This window comes from Rana temporaria, chromosome 8 (assembly GCF_905171775.1).
Source record: "Rana temporaria chromosome 8, aRanTem1.1, whole genome shotgun sequence".
NCBI lineage: Eukaryota > Metazoa > Chordata > Amphibia > Anura > Ranidae > Rana > Rana temporaria.
This window is the reverse complement of record NC_053496.1, coordinates 25,775,580-25,796,398: the sequence shown is the minus strand read 5'-3', so window position 1 is coordinate 25,796,398 and position 20,819 is coordinate 25,775,580. Positions and strand designations below refer to the sequence as shown.

The 20,819-nt window shown below is 46.4% G+C and overlaps 1 protein-coding gene across 1 annotated transcript; it reads left to right on the top strand.

The window, feature by feature from the left end:
- The first annotated feature begins 4,380 nt into the window (after positions 1 to 4,380).
- On the top strand, positions 4,381 to 8,186 carry FOXI2 (forkhead box I2). Its single transcript, XM_040361420.1, is given in 3 exon segments — positions 4,381 to 5,034; positions 7,655 to 8,050; positions 8,053 to 8,186. Coding segments are annotated over 3 exon segments (1,032 nt in total). The 5' UTR covers positions 4,381 to 4,469; the 3' UTR covers positions 8,124 to 8,186.
- Positions 8,187 to 20,819: the final 12,633 nt, after the last annotated feature.

Below are 20,819 nucleotides of genomic sequence, written 5' to 3'. Positions count from 1 at the left end.
GTCTGTATGTGTATTCTGTGTGTATGTACACTGTGTGTGTGTATATTGTGTGTCTGTGTGTGTATACTGTGTATATATACTGTATGTGTGTATAATCTATTGCCCGGGGGCCCCATAATCTCCTATTGCCCTGGGGCCCCCATGAGTTTCCAGTCCACCCCTGCTCCCGCAAATATCCCCCCGGCCACCCAAGCCCCCTCTCCCCCTTCACTAGCCACTTCTACTTTATTAGAGTAGAACGGCTGGTACTGGTACTCTTAGATTAGGCAGAAGTGGGAAACTCCCAGGCCATAGCTGTTGAGTCAGCTGTCTGTTCCCTCCCCCCATGCTCCTCTGTCGTCCCCCCTGCTCCTCTGGTCCTCCCCCTGCTTCTTTGTTCCCCCCAGGTGAGCGCTGCAAGGAGGGAGAGACAGAGGAGCGGAGGGAGGCGGCAGTCCACTGTCACTGAAGCCGGCCCACTGAGCCATGGGCCCACCGGGAAACTCCCTGTAGTCCCAATGGCCAGTCCATCCCTGGATCCTACCCAACTACTGTCACACAGGTAGCTTATATACGTCTGTTGTGAAGGGCTGTCTTCTATTGGCATGCATACCTGTGTCGGCATCCCATTAATTTCTATCGGGACAAGCGGCTGCATGAATGGCTGCTGTGTCCTTATATGAGACATGGGTGCAAGTCCCCAAACGCACCCTGTATGCATTCAGGGACCAGGACTTGTGTTCCTTAATAGAAATTAATGGGATGTAGGCACGGGGATACATGCAACACTTGTGTTCCCCTTGCCGGTAAAAGGCAGGCCTGCATGGGAGATGCATGTCTGCCCCCCCTGTGCATGGGCCCCAAAGGTGTTGCATGTGGGATATTAAAAACAAACATACATACTCACCTATGTGACTGCTCTAAGGCCCCTTTGTACACTGGATCTCTCCGCTGATCCCTGCTGAGCTGTCCTCTATGGGTTGTCAGACGAAAACAGACCCCCAGTTATTCCCAACCAACTCTCATCTGATCCGATCCACCAGACAGATTGGGATCCCCATCCGTGTGTTTTTAGTGGACAGGATTGGATCAGATATTAGAACACATGTCCGTTGACATCCGTCCCCCAATAGAGAGCAATTTCCGATTGGGTCTGCCTGAAAAACTGAGAGGTGGACCCGATTGGGTCCCTCAGTGTGAAAGGGGCCTAAGACTGAGCAATCACATGACCACTGATTGCTTAGAACCCCCAAACATATATATATATTAGCAGAGGTCCTATAGAATAAAATGATGGGTGTTGCAATTTATTACTGCACACAGTATTTGCACAGTGGTTTTCAGATGCAGTTTTTTGGGGGGGAATACACTTTAAAAAAAAAAAAAAAATACTTACCCCAATATTTTTTGGTATAATGTGAAAAATTATGTTACGCTAAGTAAATCGATATATATATATATATATATATATATAATAGAACATGCATCTGCCTGTGGAATGCCACGGTGCTTAAAATTCTCCATAGGCGATGCTTTAACCACTTCCAGACTGCCCGCCGTTATTATACGTCGCTACTTTGAAGAGGAATACCGTTGTTATGGTAGCAGCTAGCTGCCATAACCCCAGTACCTTCTTCAAGAGCGGGCGGTCCGGTTTCAGATAAAAGTGGTCTCTGCTGCGGATTGGCCACGAGATCACTTTTATCGGCGGTGAGAGAGGGCCCCTCCCGCCACTCTCCCGTGCCTTCTGCAGCTTACCAGAGGTGTCGGTAGCGGCGGAGGCGACCGCGTCTGTTTTCTTGTGTGGTATGGGGACGAGTGAAGGGAAGATGGCCCCCACCCGTCTCCATACCATCGCAGGGCGGAAGCGACGTCAAAACTAGTGTTGCTCACGAATATTCGTATTGCGAATATTCGGCTCGAATATGGCATATTCGAGTATTCGCGAATATATCGAATTTCGCGGCCAATATTCGCTATTCCGAATATTCGCATTTTTTCAATTTTATTTTTAAAACAGATCACATCCTAGTGATCTCCATCGACGTCTAAAAGCATTGCTGGTATGATTAGAGACACTGGGCCGAGCAGCTGAAGCGATCATTTTATATTGCCGAATATTCGCAATGCGAATATTCGGCAATAGGAATATTGCGCGATTATTTTCTCCGCCCTTCTTTTGCATCAGAGTTCTCCTACCACAGTTGTTAAAATTTCGCTATCATTTTCGCATCCGCATTAGCGCAATTTCGCAATATTGTTTTTTGGATAAAATGTCACGAATATTCGATTTCAGAATATTAGCGAATACTTTCTCCGCCCTTCTTTTGCATCGGAGCCAATCAGAGTTCTCCTACCACAGTTGTCGAAATTCCGCAATCATTTTCGCATTTGCGAAAATTTGATAATATATCACGAATATTCGAATTTAGCATGAGCCAATCAGAGTTCTCCTACCGCACTTGTCGAAATTTCGCAATTATTTTCGCATTCGCAATAGCGAAATTTCGCAAAAATTTCATTTGGATAAAATATCATGAATATTCGATTTTAGCGAATATTTCTCGAATATTCGGCTATATATTCGTGATATATCGCGAAATCGAATATGGCGTATTCCGCTCAACACTAGTCAAAACGTCACTTCCGCCCACAGCTCTTAGAGAGACTTTTTATTTTTATTTTTTTTGCATTTTAGTGTAAATATGAGATGTGAGGTCTTTTTGACTCCAGATCTCATATTTAAGAGGACCTGTCATGCTTTTTTTTCTATTACAAGGCATGTTTACATTCCTTGTAATAGAAATAAAAATTACACTTTTTTTTTTAAAGAACCCATATTACACGCTGCAGTCCACACACAGTATAAAGATATATTACAAGTTACAATCAGCACACTGTATATAGATATATTACAAGGTTCACACTGGACTGCGGGAATGAAGCTGTGCGAGTTCAGCTGAGCTTGCACAAATTCGGCCGCAATTATAGAGAGATCTATGCAGTTTCTGCAAAGATGTCAATGTAAATTGTGGGCCAAAATCAAAAAAAAGTAGTACGTAAACTTTTTGAAATCGGTGCAGCGCCCCAGATGCGGCATCGCACCGACTAGGATGGTGCCATTGCCACCGATTTGACATGTCAAATCGCACCAGGGCTCAGAGATAGACACACGATCTGACGCACAGCTGGCACCCCGTAGCAGTAAATCTGCTATAGTGTGGTTACATAAAAACGTGTGTTCCATTGCGCTTTACCACGTTCTAGTACAGATCAGAAAAACGCAGCATGTTCTTTTTTTTACCCCTGAAACACATTGGAACTGGCAGCACTGGTGTGAACTATGCCATTGAAAACCATATAACCTACTACTATCCATGAATTAATGATTTAGGGGACAAAAAATAAAAAATAATATATATAATTAAAAAAAAAAACACATCACAAGCTATGGATACACTGTATAAAGATATATCAAAATCTATAGTCCGTACATTTATATTATATATAAATATAAATATAAAGAGAGAGAGAGAGAGAAAGATATTACAAGTTACATATACGCAATGGGGGTTATGCTGGCCATACACCATACGAAAAATTGTCCGAAACCATTATCGGCCGTGAGCGTAAACGATAGTGCCATCATGTAATGATCGATAAATCGGTCAGTGGACATAAATAAAAATGTATCAGTGGACATAAATAAAAATGTATCCATTTATTTATTTTTTACATATAGCTAGTGCAGACAGTTCAGACTGGAAACGCATTAACCTTTCAATTTATCGTTCGTTCGGCAAAAAATTTCCAAACTTGTGCAAAGTTTTTTCGGCTCAAAAACGTCCCGACGATTATCGATTTTGTGCCCATTAACTGGCCGGAAAACGAACGAACTGTATAGTGTATGGCCAGCATTGTTTACCAAAGGCAAATCCACTTTGCACTACAAGTGCAAACTACAAGTGCAACGTGCACTTCCAAGTGCCCTTTTAGAAGTGCAATTTCAAGTGCACTTTGCACTGTAGCGCAATGTGGATTTTCCTTTGGTAAAACCCCCCCATATAAATATAAAGTATATAACAATTTGCAGATACGCTATATAAAGCTACCACAAGCTCTAGCCTGCATACAACACAGTGATATATTGCAATGTGTATATATATATATATATATAAAAATCTGTCCCCCTCCCCAGTGATCAGAGAATACTCTCATACTTTGTATTACCTTCTAGTAAAGTGAAGTTTGTAGATCCATTTACCGGAGTGTGGTCGGTGTGTGTCATGGTGGGGGGCGGGTGATGGGTGGGGTGGGGTAGGATGGTGGATGGGGTGGGGGGTCTTCTCATTACTACAATGTGTTTCAGCTTCTCCTGATTGCACATAGAGTAGACTCTCAGCCAGCTGTGTATAATAAAGTCCTCCCGGCGGTTGGCTCCTCTCCTCTGTCTATACTCAGCACAGCACTTTAGTGGAGGAGGCAGAAGTATGAACGTGTATGGGCAGCACTCCTCTCCTCATCCAGGACACCCCTATCTCCCGGACAAGGCACTCTACAATGATAACTTCACCCTCTACCCTCCGCAGAGCCTCTGCCAGCCTCACAAGACTGCATTCCACACGCCCACATATGTTGGCAATGGCATCAGTGACTTTCTAGCTCCGAATAGCAGCCCATACTGGTGGCTGAACGGGTCCGGTGCCAACCCCTCTCCTTACCTGAATGGAGGGGCATCCCCTGCCTTTGGAGGCAGCCAGGCTCAGGTGGTGGCTCCTCATGGGTATGGTCCATCAGAGATGCCGTGGCGACCTTTCCCCACCCAGGAGGAGCTGCTCCAGATGGTGAGACCACCCTTCTCCTATTCTGCCCTGATCGCCATGGCCATCAAGAACAGTCCCACCAAGAAGCTCACCCTCAGCCAGATCTACACCTATGTGACCGATCACTTTCCTTTCTACAAGAGGAACAAAGCTGGCTGGCAGAACTCCATCAGACACAACCTGTCCCTCAATGACTGCTTCAAGAAGGTGGTCAGGGAAGGCGATGACCCAGGTAACAAAAAAAAGAGGGGGGGGCTACAAAAGTTTTTTGTTTTAATTTTTCAAATGGCAGCATTTATATTAATGGAAGTGTCTGCATGCTCCACATTTCTGGTGACATTGTCATTTTTAAAGCGGGAGTTCACCCGAAATTTTTTTTTTTTAACCTTAGATTGATGCTCATTTTGTCAAGGGGAATCGGGTAGTTTTTTTAAAAAAAACGAAGCAGTACTTACCGTTTTAGAGAGCGATCTTCTCCGCCGCTTCCGGGTATGGGCTGCAGGACTGGGCGTTCCTATTTGATTGACAGGCTTCCGACGGTCGCATACATCGTGTCACGAGTAGCCGAAAGAAGCCGAACGTCGGTGCGGCTTTATACGGCGCCTGCGCACCGATGTTCGGCTACTTTCGGAAAATCATGACGCGATAGATGCGACCGTCGGAAGGCTGTCAATCAAATAGAAACGCTCAGTCCCGCAGCCCATACCCGGAAGCGGCGGAGAAGATCGCTCTCTAAAACGGCAAGTACGGCTTCGATTTTAAAAAAAAATACCCGATTCCCCTAGACAAAATGAGCATCAATCTAAGGTTAAAATAACTTTTCGGGTGAACCTCCCCTTTAAGTCAGGTTTGGTTCACACCTCAAAAATCATATGTTCTGTATGTGTTTCCGCATGCACATAAATAAAAAAAAAATATATCTATCTATCTATCTATCTCCTCTGGAGCGAATTGCATTGCTGTGAACTATGCCATTGGAAACCATATAACCTACTTTTCATGCGTTTTTTGATGCAAAAAAAAAAAAAAATGCACTGGACTGCATGTGGTGTGAACTGAAAGAAAACCAACTTTGTAGTGTGTGTGTGTGTGTGTGTGTGTGTGTGTTTCTAAATCATTAATTCATGGATCGTAGGTTATATGGTTTTTAATGGGATAGTTCACACCAGTGCTGCCAGTTCCAATGTGTTTCAGGAAAAAAAAACATGCTGCGTTTTTTTTCTGATCTGTACTAGAACGTGGTAAAGCGCACTGGAACACACTATAGCAGATTTACTGCTACGGGGTGCCAGCTGTGGGTCAGATCTTGTGTGTCTATCTCTGAGCCCTGGTTCACACCGGTGTGATTTGACATGTCAAATCGGTGGCAATAGCACCATCCTAGTCGGTGCGTTGCCGCATCTGGGGCGCTGCACCGATTTCAAAAAGTTAATGTACTACTTTTTGCGATTTACATTGACATCTTTGCAGAAACTGCACAGATCTCTCTGTAATTGCGGCCGAAATCGTGCAAGCTCAGCTGAATTTGTGCAGCTTCATTCCCGCAGTCCAGTGAGAACCTGGGCTAAGGAAGATTGCTATTCTAACAGGAGGGAAGGCATGGATTTTATGTCTCTGCAAAGCAGGGACATGAATTAACAATTCCTATGTAGCATTGTAAAAATCTGACATTCACACACATGACTAGGCATGATGGGGATTTGTAGTTCCTAAACAACTGGAGGGCCATAGTTTGAAGACCCATGGTTTTAGGAGATATCCCCTCCATGTGCCGTTGCTTCAGTCAGAGTTCCTTTACCAGTGGGTCCCGCATGCATGCTAGGGAGTGACATCATCGTGGCTCCGGCCAATCACGGCACCGGAGCCGTGATACCTTGAAGTAACCCCCAGAGAGATGTTGGGGGGGGGGGGTACGAGGACCACTGCGGGGACTTCAGGTTAAAGCGGGGGTTCACCCAAAAAATTTTTTATAACATTAGATTGAGGCTAATTACGGGAAGCACAATCTGGTTTTTTTTTTTTGTTCTTTTTTTTAAATCAATGCAGTACATACCGTTTTAGAGATAGATGTTCTCCACGGCTTCCGGGACTGGGTGTTCCTATTTGACAGCCTTCTGACAGGCGCATACAGCGCGTCACGAGTTGCCGAAAGAAGCCGAACGTCGGTGCTGCTCTATACGGCGCCTGCGCACCGACTTGCGGAAACTCGTGACGCGCTGTATGCGACGGTCGGAAGGCTGTCAATCAAATGGGAACGCCCAGTCCCGCAGACCATACCCGGAAGCCGCGGAGAAAATCTATCTCTAAAACGGTATGTACTGCATTGATTGTGCTTTCCACAATTGGCCTCAATCTAATGTTAAAAATGTGTTTTTCGGATAAACCCCCGCTTTAAGTAAGTTGGTTTATAACCACTTAAGCCCCGGACCATATTGTTTACGCACACAGCGCCTGTAACGAGTGATCGCGCCTGGCGGCCCCCGCCCCTATTGGCTGAACAGCGAGACGTAGATCTATGTGATCTCGCCCAGCAGAGCCGACCTGCTGCCGTATAACTGCGGCGGCTGGTCGGCAAGTAGTTAAAGGAATACTAGAGTTTGGCTTTATTGGTGCACTCTACCTCTGTTCTCTCTGGGTCAGGACATGCTGATAATGGTGTACCCTTAGTGACTTAATATTTAAAATTAATTGCAAAAATATCTATGTAGTAATTCGGCAGGATTATTAATTGTATGGTCATCCTCCTGGAGGGAGAACATTATGATCATGTAGGAATGGATAGTTTGCAAAACATAACCTCCTCCATCTTGGAAAGTTTTTTTTCATATATTTCTAATTAAATCCTTCAACAGGGAAGGGCTGTTACTGGACACTGGATCCAAACAGCGAGAAGATGTTCGATAATGGAACCTTCAGGCGGAAGAAGAAGAAAAAGAAGTGTGGTGAAACCGCTGGTCACGTGACGGAACTCTCTGTAAAGTTGGAGGACAAGAATGTCTCTCAATCCCAGAGGTCAGATAACCTCGAGGAAGACCAAGACCACAAGATCAAATCTTCCCCCGAGTCCTCTCCACCCTTGGACACCAGCCCATGTCTCATCAGCTTCACATGTGCCATGATGGACGGCCAGCCCTCTGTGCAGATCTCTGGGGATATATCGCCCACCAAGTACTATTTTACTGAAGTGGCCCCTGGCTCAATTGGTAATGACTCGGTGCAAATTGGAGAATCCGACTTCCTACCTCACTGTTATCCAACCAATCAGAACAGCCTGTGCTCTTCTCTGGGGGGCTCTCTCCACACTGGTCCCGTGCTGTATAACCAGAAAGCTGATGGACTTTAAAACACACACAGCTTCCATTTTTGAACTATTGTGCCTTTTTTTTTTTACAAAAAAAATAACATTTTATGTTTTATTGTACCATATCTAGATCAATTCTCCAAAGTGTGTCCCAGTTGTTCAGGAACAATTATGTTGGTTTTACAATGCCTCATGGGACTTGTAGTTCCACAACAGCTGGGGGGCTGTAGTTTGGAGATCCCTGATCTAGACCATATACTATCCCAAAAAAAGCACTGAAGGGCAGTTTTTACCCAGTTTTTACTCTGAGTTGTGTGGATAAACTATGTAGACAAAACCATGTGTGTATGAGAAATGTTCCAGCGGATAGACTATAGAGCAGTGGTCCTCAACCCTGTCCTCAGGGCCCACAAACAGGCCAGATTTTAGGTATTACCTTGTGGAAATGCAGACTAGAAAACTGCAATCACTGAGCGGCAAATGATATCACTTGTGATGTATTTCAGTTATCTTGGAAACCTGGCCTGTTTGTGGGCCCTGAGGACAGGGCTGATGACCACTGCTATAGAGGGTATTCAGACCATTGATTAATGCTGTCCGCCATCCTTACTGAACAAACGGGACAAAAATACCAGAGAAATCCAGGCCTTGTATCTTGAAATTACTGTTGCCATTAGCATCCAATAGACTTTTTTTTTTTTTTTTTTTATTTCATATGCCTATTGGCGGGGGGAGTAAAGAGGATGCTATGGTCAAAGGACAAACTGGTTGTTCTTGAGTTGCACTTGCCGGATTACATTTGATGAAGTAATCTCTCATTAAAGCGGTGTTTCACCCTAAAAACAAATTTCTAGCATGCCATCAAGCATACTAGCGCGAGCTACAGTATGCCTTTCTTTTATTTTTTGGCGCCGTACTTACGGTTTACTGCCGTAGTGAAGTTTCAGACTCCCCGCGAAGAATGGGCGTTCCTATGCACAGGGAAGATGATTGACGGCCGGCTATGGCGCGTCACGCTGCCCCAAGATGGCCGAAATAGGACTTGCCTCTTCACGGCGCTATACGGTGCCTGCGCACAGACATCGGAGCTGACTGCGGTGAAGAGGCAAGTCCTATTTCGGCTATCTTCGGGCAGCACGACGCGCCATAGCCGGCCGTCAATCATCTTCCCTCTGCATAGGAACGTCTGAAACTTCGCTACGGCAGTAAACCGTAAGTACGGCGCCAAAAAATAAAAGAAAGGCGTACTGTAGATTGCGCTAGTATGCTTGATGGCATGCTAGGGGGAAAAAAAGATTTTTTTTTTTTAGAGTGAACCCCCGCTTTAAGCCATGCAATCTGTACAATCCTTCCTTCCCTTTTTTTTTTTTTTTTTTTTTAGTCACCAAAACCATGTAATGGGAACACAAACTTGGGGCAATCCATTCAGTTTGTATCAAATAACTTCATAATTGATGGTAGACATTGTTTTTATATTGGTGTCAGTTTAAGAGAAACTGTCGCCTACCTTCTGAAGATGCTAATACCTTAGCTTTTATGTTGACCATCTTTTATAGTGATATATTAAGCAGATTTCCAGCTTTTAGTGGAGTTTAAATGCGACATGTTGACAAAGGTGGTCTAAATGGACTGCGATCTACTACTAGATGTGCATTCTGTAGGTAGCCTCAGTTCCATACAGTGTACAGCGCTGTTTTGGCAGTAAGGAATTTTTGAGTCTGACACTCATCCATTCACAGGGAAACTTGCATTCTGTGAAGGAATACACAGCTTCCTTTGCATGGCTGAGTTGAAGCTTTGCAGTATCTGTCAATCTCTCCACTTTAGCCAATCGGAGGAAGCTTTGTATTCGTAGAATACAAAGCTCCCTGTGATTGGTTGAGTGAAAGACCCTTTCTTCCTCTGGGAAGGAGATGGAAAGTTTCTGTCTTGCTGCCAGAACATGACTCTGTATTACTGTATGTAGCTGAGGCTACATACAGCAGGCTTATCTAGTAAAGCAGGTAATGGGTTAGTTTGGACTAGATAATTTCCAAACTATTGCCCTCCAGCTGTTCAGGAACTACAATTCCCATTATGCCTAGTCCTGTCTGTGAATGGTGGAGTTTTACAGTGGCTCACGGGAGGTGTAGTTCCGCAACAGCTGGAGGGCAGTAGTTTGGGGATCCCTGGACTAGAATGATCTTAAAAGACACTGCTCCCAAAATGCCATATAAGTTTATTGTTGTGTTTATTCCTTTAAAGTGGATGTAAACCCAAAACATTTTTTTTTGTCAGTGTAGAGAATAAGATTTCCTATCATCTGTGCCCAGTCTTGCCACATAGAGTTAATCCAGCTCTGAGCAATCCTCTTTTATTGTTCAGGGAAACGAAACAGACTTCCAGATAAAAACCAAAGTCCTTGCTTGAGTGACAGGTTATTTACATATCTCGTGCACTGCTTGCAGACATACACAGCTTCTGTAAAAAGTGCTCAATTCACATCCTCCCCTCTTCCCTCCAGCTCTATGTATATTCCGATGGCTGTTGAATTTTCTCATGGCACTGAACTGTGACTCACCCCATATTTTGAAAACATTTAATCAAAACACAGGGGAGGGGATGTGAATTGTGCACTTTTTTTTCAGAAGCAAGGACTTTGGTTTTTATCTGGAAGTCTGTTGTATTTCACTCAACGATAAAAGAGGATTGCTGAGAGCTAGATTAACTCTGTGTGGCAAGACTGGGCACAGATGATAGGAAATCTTATACTCTACATTGTGACATCAAAAAAATTAAAAAATCCACTTTAATGGGGGGGAACAGTGATGATGTTTGTTTTTTTGGTTTGTCAGTTACACTTGTGAAATCTGGTTTTACCATGTTTTGTACAAAACATTTATTTTAAAAGTTATTTTTGCACTTCAAATGTACTTCTGTAGTCCTTTTTGTATTTTTATATAAGATAAAGTAGCTGCTTTTTTTTTTTTCAAAGGAATCTTGCCTGACATTGATTTCTGACAATAACTCAAATTCCCAAAGTTGTTTTTACATGGAGCATTTTAATTCCTCCTCATGAAGGCGATGTTTGTAAATGGTGTTGGTGGTATCTGCATACTACTTATTTCCACCCCCACCCAGGTTTATTGATTTAAAGCGGCCTTTCCCAACCTTTTACGTCTAATACAAGTTCAGGTGTCGGGGGGGGGGGGGCATATAACACCTATTCAGAGGGCTAAAAAAGTGAGGGTGTCATGCTGCTGCCTCTGCCAAGTAGCATCGACCCTAGTACTAGGCAGGCACCATCAGATGGGGGTTCAAGCTTACGGGTGATTGACCTAAAGTTGTAAGGAACTCTCATTAAAGGAGATGGCCAGCCTGAGCTTGTTTTGGCTGGGCTTCTCCTAAAGGGTTAAAGGAGTGCAATTTATTTTTTGCACTCCAGTGACACATTTTCACCAGAGAGCAGTCTGGAGTCCGCTCTCTGCTAAAGTAACACAGATCAGTGGACTGATGGCAGTCTCAGCCTCTCAGTGAGCTGCTGAGATGGCTGCTCCTCCACAGCTTGTCACTTCAGTGAGCGTGGAGGAGGAGCAGAACAGGAGAGATTCTGATTGACAGGCAGCAACTTCTCTTTTAAAGAAGAACTATAGGCAATTTTTTTTTTTTTGTTATCGATGTCCCATTGCAGATATTTTCCTTCACTCCCTGTCCCATAGCCAAATGGGGTGGGGGGACCCTGGGGTCGGGGGACCCTGAAAATTAAGGGAATTCCTTGTACTCCTAGACTACAGAACCCATTGTCCCCTCTTTCAATTTTATGGGTACAATCCAAAATGTGGGATTTCTTCTAAGGCTTTACTTTCAGTCAATCTCTTTTTTTAATGGGGGCTCAGATGGCAATACAAATGAACAGGGGTTCCAAGCCCTTTCCACTCAATCAAAACATTGTTTCTCTTATCGTCCATGGACGGACACAGCTCCTTAAATCTTGACAAGTGGGTTATGTTCCCTGTTTACAGGAGAGGACTAGGCAGAAACATGTTAAATAGTTAAATACATGTTACATTAACAGAGTTGAACAGCCCCGCCCAGGGGGCGGTCCCTCCAGACATAACCCTCCTCACTGCAGCTTGCAGCCTCAGTTTCGTTCTGCCTAGCAAAGGAGAAGGACGTATGGCTCCCTTTGGGCCCAGCGCCCTGAGGAGAAATTTTATTTTATTTTACTTTACTTTTTCTTGAAGAATCTTCTTTCAACTGTTGGCTGAGAGACAGGCTGGATATTATAGATCCTTGTAGTCTACTCAGTCCGACCAGCAAGCGTGGGCACACCTTTGCAAAGAGGCTTGGTCTGCCACGCCATACCTCATGACTCCTGAGGTGGCCGGTGAGCTTTGCTCCGAGGTCCACATATGACTGGGCTGTGGTGTTGCCTCAATCACAGTGGACCGGGCCGACAGCTACCTCCATTGCGGTTGTAGGTCTGTCAGGAATGCGTCAGCGAGTCCTCGCTCGGACGGGTAAGTACAGTCCCTCCTGCTTCGGTGGGTTGGTACAGCTGGGCATTCCTGGGGTTCGGGGGTCCCTTCCCCTTACTTCCCTGCTCCTTTCCCTTGCTGCATTGCTAACATTGCCGCTGTCAGGGGGGAGGGGGCCTTCCTGAGGGGACTGTGTTATCTGGCCTGTGTTTTTTCTTTTTTGTATTGGGCTTTCCTGTGAGGTAAAAAGCCCTGTGATGAGCACAGATGTTTATGATTATACTTCAGCAGACGCTGACTGATTGGTGACACCTGTAATGGTTTTGCTTTTTATGCTGTATCTGTGTCTTATCCTTAAATAAAACAGCCCTATGAGGCTTTTCCTGTTTAAACACAGGTCCCTGCAAAAGTTACCTCACGGTTCTTTTCCTCACAGGCAGCGCTGTGCAGTCTCCTCCTGAGGGAGTCCCCTGGTTACCCCTGGTCAGCGCAGCAAGTGGGTGAGAGGCCCTGAATAGGGCTCTAGGAGCTTTTGTCTATTTGTATGGACAGGTGTGCATATTATAATACACACTATATGTAAATATTGGAGTCAGTATCTGGGTCCTTCCCCACATGCTGGTGGTGGCAGCAGGTGTTAGCACCTGTGATTCCCACAGAGTTTTTATTGTAGTCCTGGACACAGTTTGTGCCAGGGTGGGGGTGGACTGCGGGCGGGCGGTAAAAGAGTGCCCCCTTCCCCCGTTATCCCCTGGGGAATGCTCTGTTATGGAAAAAAAAAAAAAGGCAGAATAAGGCATTTATGGGTGCGCTTTTTACTGCTGCAAGGGACTCTCCTAAGCTGCATAGTGCAGCTGGGTTTCCGCTGAGGGCTCGGTCTTTTTTGGATCACACAAATCAGACCGCTGTGTAGGTTTTTTCCTTCTGTGCCCTTCTTTGATAATTTCTGAGATGCGGAATGAGAAAAGCCACTGAGGGCTTTTGTAGTCCCTCACCGCCGGGTGGGAACCCCTACTTGTATGGATCTGACTGATAGAAGATCCGAAGTACTGACCCGTTCCATGTTTACCATGCTGGGGTCTGGCTTGCGGCCTATTGTGGCCACTACACTGGGGTCTCAGTGGTCGCTGGCGCTATTTTTTGGGAGATTTTTCAATTACATTGAAAACTCCCATTGGCGCCCATTTTGTCGTAGCCACGCTATGGCGCAGCTTACATTGTGCTGGCCTTTTTCCTGTGGCCGCGTTCTGAACGCTCGGCGGCCATCTTGGAGTAGTCCTGACCCCTAGTGCTGTATACAACTCACAGAGTGAGCATTTTGCACCAGACAGTGGAGGAGCACCGACTCTCTCCTGAGGTTATTAGCCTAGCGGACCAGCTGGTCCAGGGCCTCATATAGGTCTGTGATGCTTCATTGAATGCTGCGCCCTTGTTATCCAGGGCGTCTGTTTCAGAATGGTTTTATGCACACGGTGGTGTAGTGCTTAACTCCATTACTTGGCAGCAAAAGAGTCATTGGTTCGAATCTGCACACTGACGCCAATCTGCACACTGACGCCAATCTGCCTGGAGCTTGCATTGTCGCTCCCTGTGTCTGTGTGGGTTTCCTCCGGGTACTCCGGTTTCCTCCAAAGACATGTGTGCATACACCTACATAATATACATACACACTATGTGTGTGTATTATTTAGGGGCAACCCTCCCAGGCCGTCAAAGGCCCAGCTGGGGGACTAATCTGTCCCTGGGTGCATAAGCCGATCACGCCGGCACCCAAATCCTGCCAATGTATATAGCCTTCCCTCCCTGTCTCTAGGTGGGAGGGGCGGCTTGCAGGTTCACAATTCAGTGAAACCTCCCTGCTCTCCGACTAGTGGGTCTGCGAGGTGGTCTCTTCGGAGTACTAGATAGGGTTTCCTCCTATCCACAGAACAAAGTTCTGTCCTTGTGTCTTCCCCTCCCGGCACGTCGGTCTGCCTTGGGCAGTGTGGGATTTGCTAAGCTGCAAGGTAATTTTACCTTTCCTGCAGGACGAGAGTTTTGGGGTTTTCTATGGGCCTCAGGCCCTAAATACCTTTGTGAACGTCGGGTAGTTCCGCATGGAATCCATTTGTTCGGTGGTAGCTGCGCTTCATCCGGGGGATGTCCTGACGTCCTTGGACATCAGGGACGCATACATGCATGTCCCGTTTTGCACATGTCACAGTGTTTTTTTCTGTGCTTCGTGATGAGAGAAGGGTCCCTGTCAGCCTGTGGCCCTCCCTTTTGATCTGGCGTCAGCACCATGGGCGCACTTATTTGAATTTTGTTGGGACAGCGAGGCTTTGCCTCATTGGCTACTTTGACGACTTTCTTCTGAGAGCAGCTTCTGTCTCCGACCTAGTGGATGGGTTATTCCCATTCAGACCCTCCGAAGATTCGGGTGGATGTTAAACGTTTAGGCCAGAAAGTGTAGCTCAGTGGCAGCAAGCCTGCCCTACATGTGTGCGACCCAGGGTTCAAATTATGGGCATGCTAGGTTCCGACTCAGCGTTGGAGTATCTAGTGTTGATCCAGACTCCTCAGTGGCAAAGGTCCTTCTTCCCCTGGAGAAATTGCAGACTCTTCAGTCTGCGGAGAAGGAATTGGCATCACGCAATCGGTCTTCTCTCCGGGCGCCTGCTGGTTCGGGGTCTGTGGGTAGCCTCCTTCAAGGTGGTACTGTATGCCCAGTTCCACACCCTGGTTTTCCAGTGGAACTACTGTCCAGGTGGTAAAAATCTCTTGTCTCTGAAATCATTAGATTCCTGTGCGCCACCTAGTCAGAGTCTCTCTGAGTTGGTGACAGAGATTCCCGACTCTTCGGTCCGGGAAGTTGTTCCTTCCTTCCAGTGGTCGGTGTTTACGACGAATGCCAGCTCACGGGTTGTGAACCTGGAGGTTCACAAAACTGGGGGGTCCAGTCGGCCCTGAGTCGCTGGACTTGCGTGGACCTATGACCACACCTCCTTGAATGTGTCTGGTCTCGGTAGCTACCCAGGGTCGGGCCTGGCTAGTGCCTGGTGGAAGACCGCCTGGGAATACCAGGTGCTGTCTACTGTTCATTGTCCTACTATTTTAGGCGATCAGGCTATGCTTCTCCTTGTGGTCGACCAATCTGGTTTCAGCCGGACAACGCCACGGCCGTGGCTTCAGTCTACCATCAGGTATGCCGGCAGGCAGACTACTGGAGTCGCCAGATGCTGGACCAGGGCGACTGGTCTTTGTGCTTGGGGTGTTTCGGCTCCCTTGCAGGAGGTGAGCCTCACATGGCATGGATCTCCTGGCAGCTTGTCTCCGCCGCAAGGGTGTCAGTTAGTGGCCAGGTCTAGTGATCTTGTACAGACGCGTCAGTCGCGCTGGTGGCCCTGTGTTGTCTGTATCGGTGATTTTTTGCCATTCCTCCATGGTAGTTGCTTCCTCGGCCGCTCCACAGAGTGGATGCTGAGGAGATCCCGATGATTCTAATCGCTCCAGATTAATCTCGGCGTCCTTGGTACGCTGATATCGGGCGCCTGGTAGCGGAGGCACTCTGGCGATTGCCAGGGCAGGAGGTTCCTGTCTCAAGGTCCCATACTTCCTCCTGTTGTACAGTCACTGACTTGCTTAACATGGTTATTGGAAGCCAGACTTTAGGTGACCAGGGTCTGTCTGACTCGGTCATCTCAACAGGGCACCGTAGTCTTCTTCCGGAGGATCTACCGTCGCACCTCTCTTGGTGCGAAGGGATGGAGTGACGTCCACGGGCGTACTTTCAATGTCCAGGGTCCTGCTGTTTTTAAAGCTTGGATTGGATCTAAAAATTGCTTAAAGCACCGTTTGGGGGCAGATTTCAGCCTTGGCTGTGTTCTTTTAGTGGCCTTTTTGCGGCCCGTTCCCGGGTGGGTCCCCTTTTTTTGTGTGCAAGGGGTTTGTCATATACTTTCCCCTCTTGGCCCATCTCTTCCCCCATGAGTTTTGACTCTGGTGCTCTCGGTTCTTCAGGAACCTTCCTTTTGGAAACATCAGAGAGATTTTCTCTTGACACTATCTCAGAAGGTGGCCCCTTTAGTGGCCTTTACCTCTGTTAGAGGGGTTTCTGAGTTGGCGGTCTTGTCTTGCAAGCCGCCATGCTTGATCCCCCATAAGGATTAGGTGATGGTGCGCCCGCGACCTTCCCTTCTTCCGAAGGAGGTTTCGGCCTTTCATACTTTAGGCGTGGTACGCGCTTTGCGGGTATACCAGCCTACTACGGCTCCATTTCGGAGCTTCTGACTCTCTTTTGTGTCGGTGTCTGGTCCACAAAAGGGCCTGGCGGTCTCGTCGACCACCATTTCTCGGTGGATCGGGCAGGCCGTCATACAGGCCTATGCTCCTAAGGGCGGGCCCCCCTTTCCGGTCACGGCACTTTCGACCAGGGCAATTGGTGCTTCCTGGGTTTTTTTTTTTTTTTTCCCGACATCATGCGTCGGTCTCACAGGTGTGCGAGGCGGCGATTTGCTCGTCCGTTCACGCTTTTTCCAGAATTTACATGGTTGCTGTGAGTGCATCTTATGATGTTTTTTTCAGCCGCTAGTTTTTGCCGGCGGCTGTTTAAAGTTGCACCTCCTCCGTTGAGGAGCTCTGCTTGTTTTGGGGTGAAGTTAAAATTGTTTTTACTGATATATTTCCCACCCCTCGTTTTTTGACACTGCTTGGGGACGTCCCACTTGTCAAGATTTAAGGAGCTGTGTCCGTCCATGGACGATAAGAGAAAATAGGATTTTTTGTACTCACCGTAAAATCCTTTTCTCTGAAGTCCATGGACGGACACAGCTCCCACCCCTCCTTTTTAGGTTTGTACTGCTTGTTACGAACTGAGGCTGCAAGCTGCAGTGAGGAGGGTTATGTCTGGAGGGACCGCCCCCTGGGCGGGGCTGTTCAACTCTGTTAATGTAACATGTATTTAACTATTTAACATGTTTCTGCCTAGTCCTCTCCTGTAAACAGGGAACATAACCCACTTGTCAAGATTTAAGGAGCTGTGTCCGTCCATGGACTTCAGAGAAAAGGATTTTACGGTGAGTACAAAAAATCCTATTTTTTCCTTTTTGGTGCAGTAATTTTCTTGGTGTAAGTAAAAGCAATTGTTGAATGTCTGTTGGAAGGGGGGGGGGGGATAGGTCTGTTTTTAACCTCCTGTGTCCTGGTAAGCATTGTTGGAACTAAAAGTGAGGGAAAAAATCCTGACTTGAGTTGTTACTATTGGAATTTCTCATATTTCCATTCTGTAATACAGGTTCCTCTGAGGGGGTTTTCTGTTAACAGGAAAGAAAGGAATACTCCCCAGTGGGAAATAGATGACACCAAAACCTGACAAGAGATTAACCCTTCCCCACTTTATTAAAAAAATCAATTTTGGCTCTTGCATGTACTCTAAATGCTGATTGACTCCTCTTGGAATGAGGTTTGGGTTTGCTGTACCAAGGTCTGCAAATTAAAAAAAAAATGTAACGATTTAGCAAGTTTCCTACCCAAACTTAACAACCTATAGCGCAGTCTAGAATCTTTTGACTAGCCAGCTGAGTCCTAAGTAGGGGTGGCGCCCCCCCATACGATTGAAAGATTCAGCATTGATCTATTCACAGCCGCTGGCCTCTTTCAGGGCACCGTGTGCATGATTTAGTGGCAGGGGGTGGGTTTATATATTTCAGAGGATGCTCTGGGGGTGGTGGTTTGTATGATTAATGATCTGCTGTGTGTGTGTTACGTTGGTACAGCTGATTTTATTTTTTTCTGTGGGGGGTAATAAAAAAAAAGGCCTCTGCCCTTTACACGGCATGCAGCTGCACAGATGTAAACTATGGGCTTGCTCACACAGGTGGTTGGGCGAAAGTAAAACTACTGACTCAAGACATTTTGGCTTAAGAAGTGGGGGGCAAAAGTATAAATCTGGCCTTGCCCATAGGCAAACTCAAACCTTCTCTGACTAAACACCATGTCATGCAAGTCTGAGCTCTGCCATGTCCAGCATCCACCTGGGCACCTCCATCTCGCAAGCAGCACCTGGAGACAACTCTACTACATTATCTGAGCACTGGACAGTGTCCCTGCCTATCCCCTCTGGGCTCTGCAAGTCTTGTTGGCCTCATTGGTGCAGGCTACTGATGCCATCTCTTGGTGGTGTCGGTGAACTCATATCCCACTGTCTCCTTCCCCAGCAGAAGCAGCAACCAGCCAGGAACTCTACCTACTTAAACTGGGGCAGCTGTTTATAGTAACCAATCGGCTTCCAGGTTTTATTGTCAAAGGTTAACAAAACAAGCTGAAGTTTTAAGCTGATTGGTTGCTATGCACAGATTCTCCCCTGATAACTTTGCCTATGAGTCCAACAAATGACCAGAAATGGATAAACAAGGTTTGTTTTCCCACTGCTGTTTGCTGTAAAGTTCACAAACCTTGTGCAAACCAAACCCAGGTAGATTCCCAAATCCCATCATGCAGTTAAGGAACACTAAAGGCAGAAATATTTTTTTGTTTTAAATAACAAACATGTTATACTTACCTCCACTGTGCAGCTCGTTTTGCAGAGAGTGGCCCCGAATCCTGTCTTCTGGGGTCCCTCGGCGGCTGTCTTGGCTCCTCCTCGCAAAAGCTTTCCACGTTCATGCGAGCTCCCTCGCATGGTGGAAAGCTTTTGAGAGCGCGCTCCCGTGATACAGCGGCGTCCATAGCCGCTGACTGTATCACTCGGCCCGGCGCGCCGCGTCATCCGCGGTGATTGACAGCAGCGCCAGCCAATGGCTGCACTGCTATCAATTCGCCCAACCTAGCCAATCAACGGCCAGGCTGGGAACCAAACAAGATGACAAGCGCGCGCCCGGGACTTTTGAACGGTGAGGTAAGTAAAACGGGGGCTCGGGGGGGGGGCGGTGCTGTCAGATGTTTTTTTTACCTTAAGTCCCCCTTACATTGGTGGTCAGTGTAAATCTTCTCATTACATTGGGGCTTGGTGTAGAATCCGTTCATTCTCACTAGTGGCCAGTGTGAAGGTCCCCCTTACATTGGTGGTCAGTGTAAATCCCTCCTTACATTGGTGGACAGTGTAAATCCCCTTTGGATTGGTGGTCTTTGTAAATCTTCTCATTTCATTGGGGCTTTTGGGTACAATCCTCTTATTCACATTGGTGACCAGTGTGAAGGTCCCCCTTACATTAGTGGTCACTGTAAATCCCTCCTTAAATTGATGGTTACTGTGAATGCTTCTATTACATTGGTGGTCAGTATAAAAACCTATTACATTAGTGGCATGTGTTGAAACGCCTCTTTATATTGGTAGTCTGTAAAAAAAAAAAAAAAAATCAGGATTGTCATCGACCACACCCTCCCCTCTCCCCAGCATCGCCAATGATCCCAGGAGTTCTAGGAGTCTTCTGTCTATTGATGGGTCCCTCACCACCCCGGTCCATGGTGTGCAGGCAGGTGGAGAGCGAAATTGCATGGGAGGGGGGGGGTAAGAAAATGTTTGCCCAGGGTCCAATCAATACTAAAGACAGCCCTGTTGCTATGGCTATAATTATGCCTATTTTATTCTCCGCTAACATCACAGTCTAATGGCGCCATTACTATTCATTCCCCGCTGATCATAATATTTACTCTGCTGTATTTGCTGACGTTCTAGCCTGTGATGATGTTGCCCATCAAAGCACGATGAACTTCAGTTGTGTCCACACTTTTTTGTTTTTCCCCTCGCCAGAATAAAAGAAAGTCTTTGTTTGCCCTGCAAGTAAGAGGATGTCCGTTATTGTGCAGGAAAATCCAGGGTTTAATCGAGCGTCTCAATAATTCCGGATCGCTGTAGGGGAGCTGTGTAATTGCCACAGGCCTGAATGGTGCCTTCTACAACCACCCATTGTCAGTGCTAGTAGTGGTGGCATGGTAAGGACAGCCTGGCACATTCTTATCTGGTCTTTTGAGGCCAGAGCCATGCCAGCCTCAGTCTTTGACAATACAAAAAATCGTGTCAAAGTAAATTCTAGGAGAGAAAGTTGGTTACAGCAGTTAAGTTCAAATACTTTTGCTCCAATCCCCTATTATTATTTTTTTTATTAGGTTTCAGTATCAGTACTAGCTGATCCTTGTGTAGCGCCTGCCTATTTTCAGAGGCGGTGCTATTGTAAATTTAGAGGGAGTTCAGAGAGGTAGTTGGCTCTGAACCTGTTTATTTGGTTACATTTAGGGCCTCTACTCCAGCTTTGGCTATACTGTATGTGCATACTGTCGTTG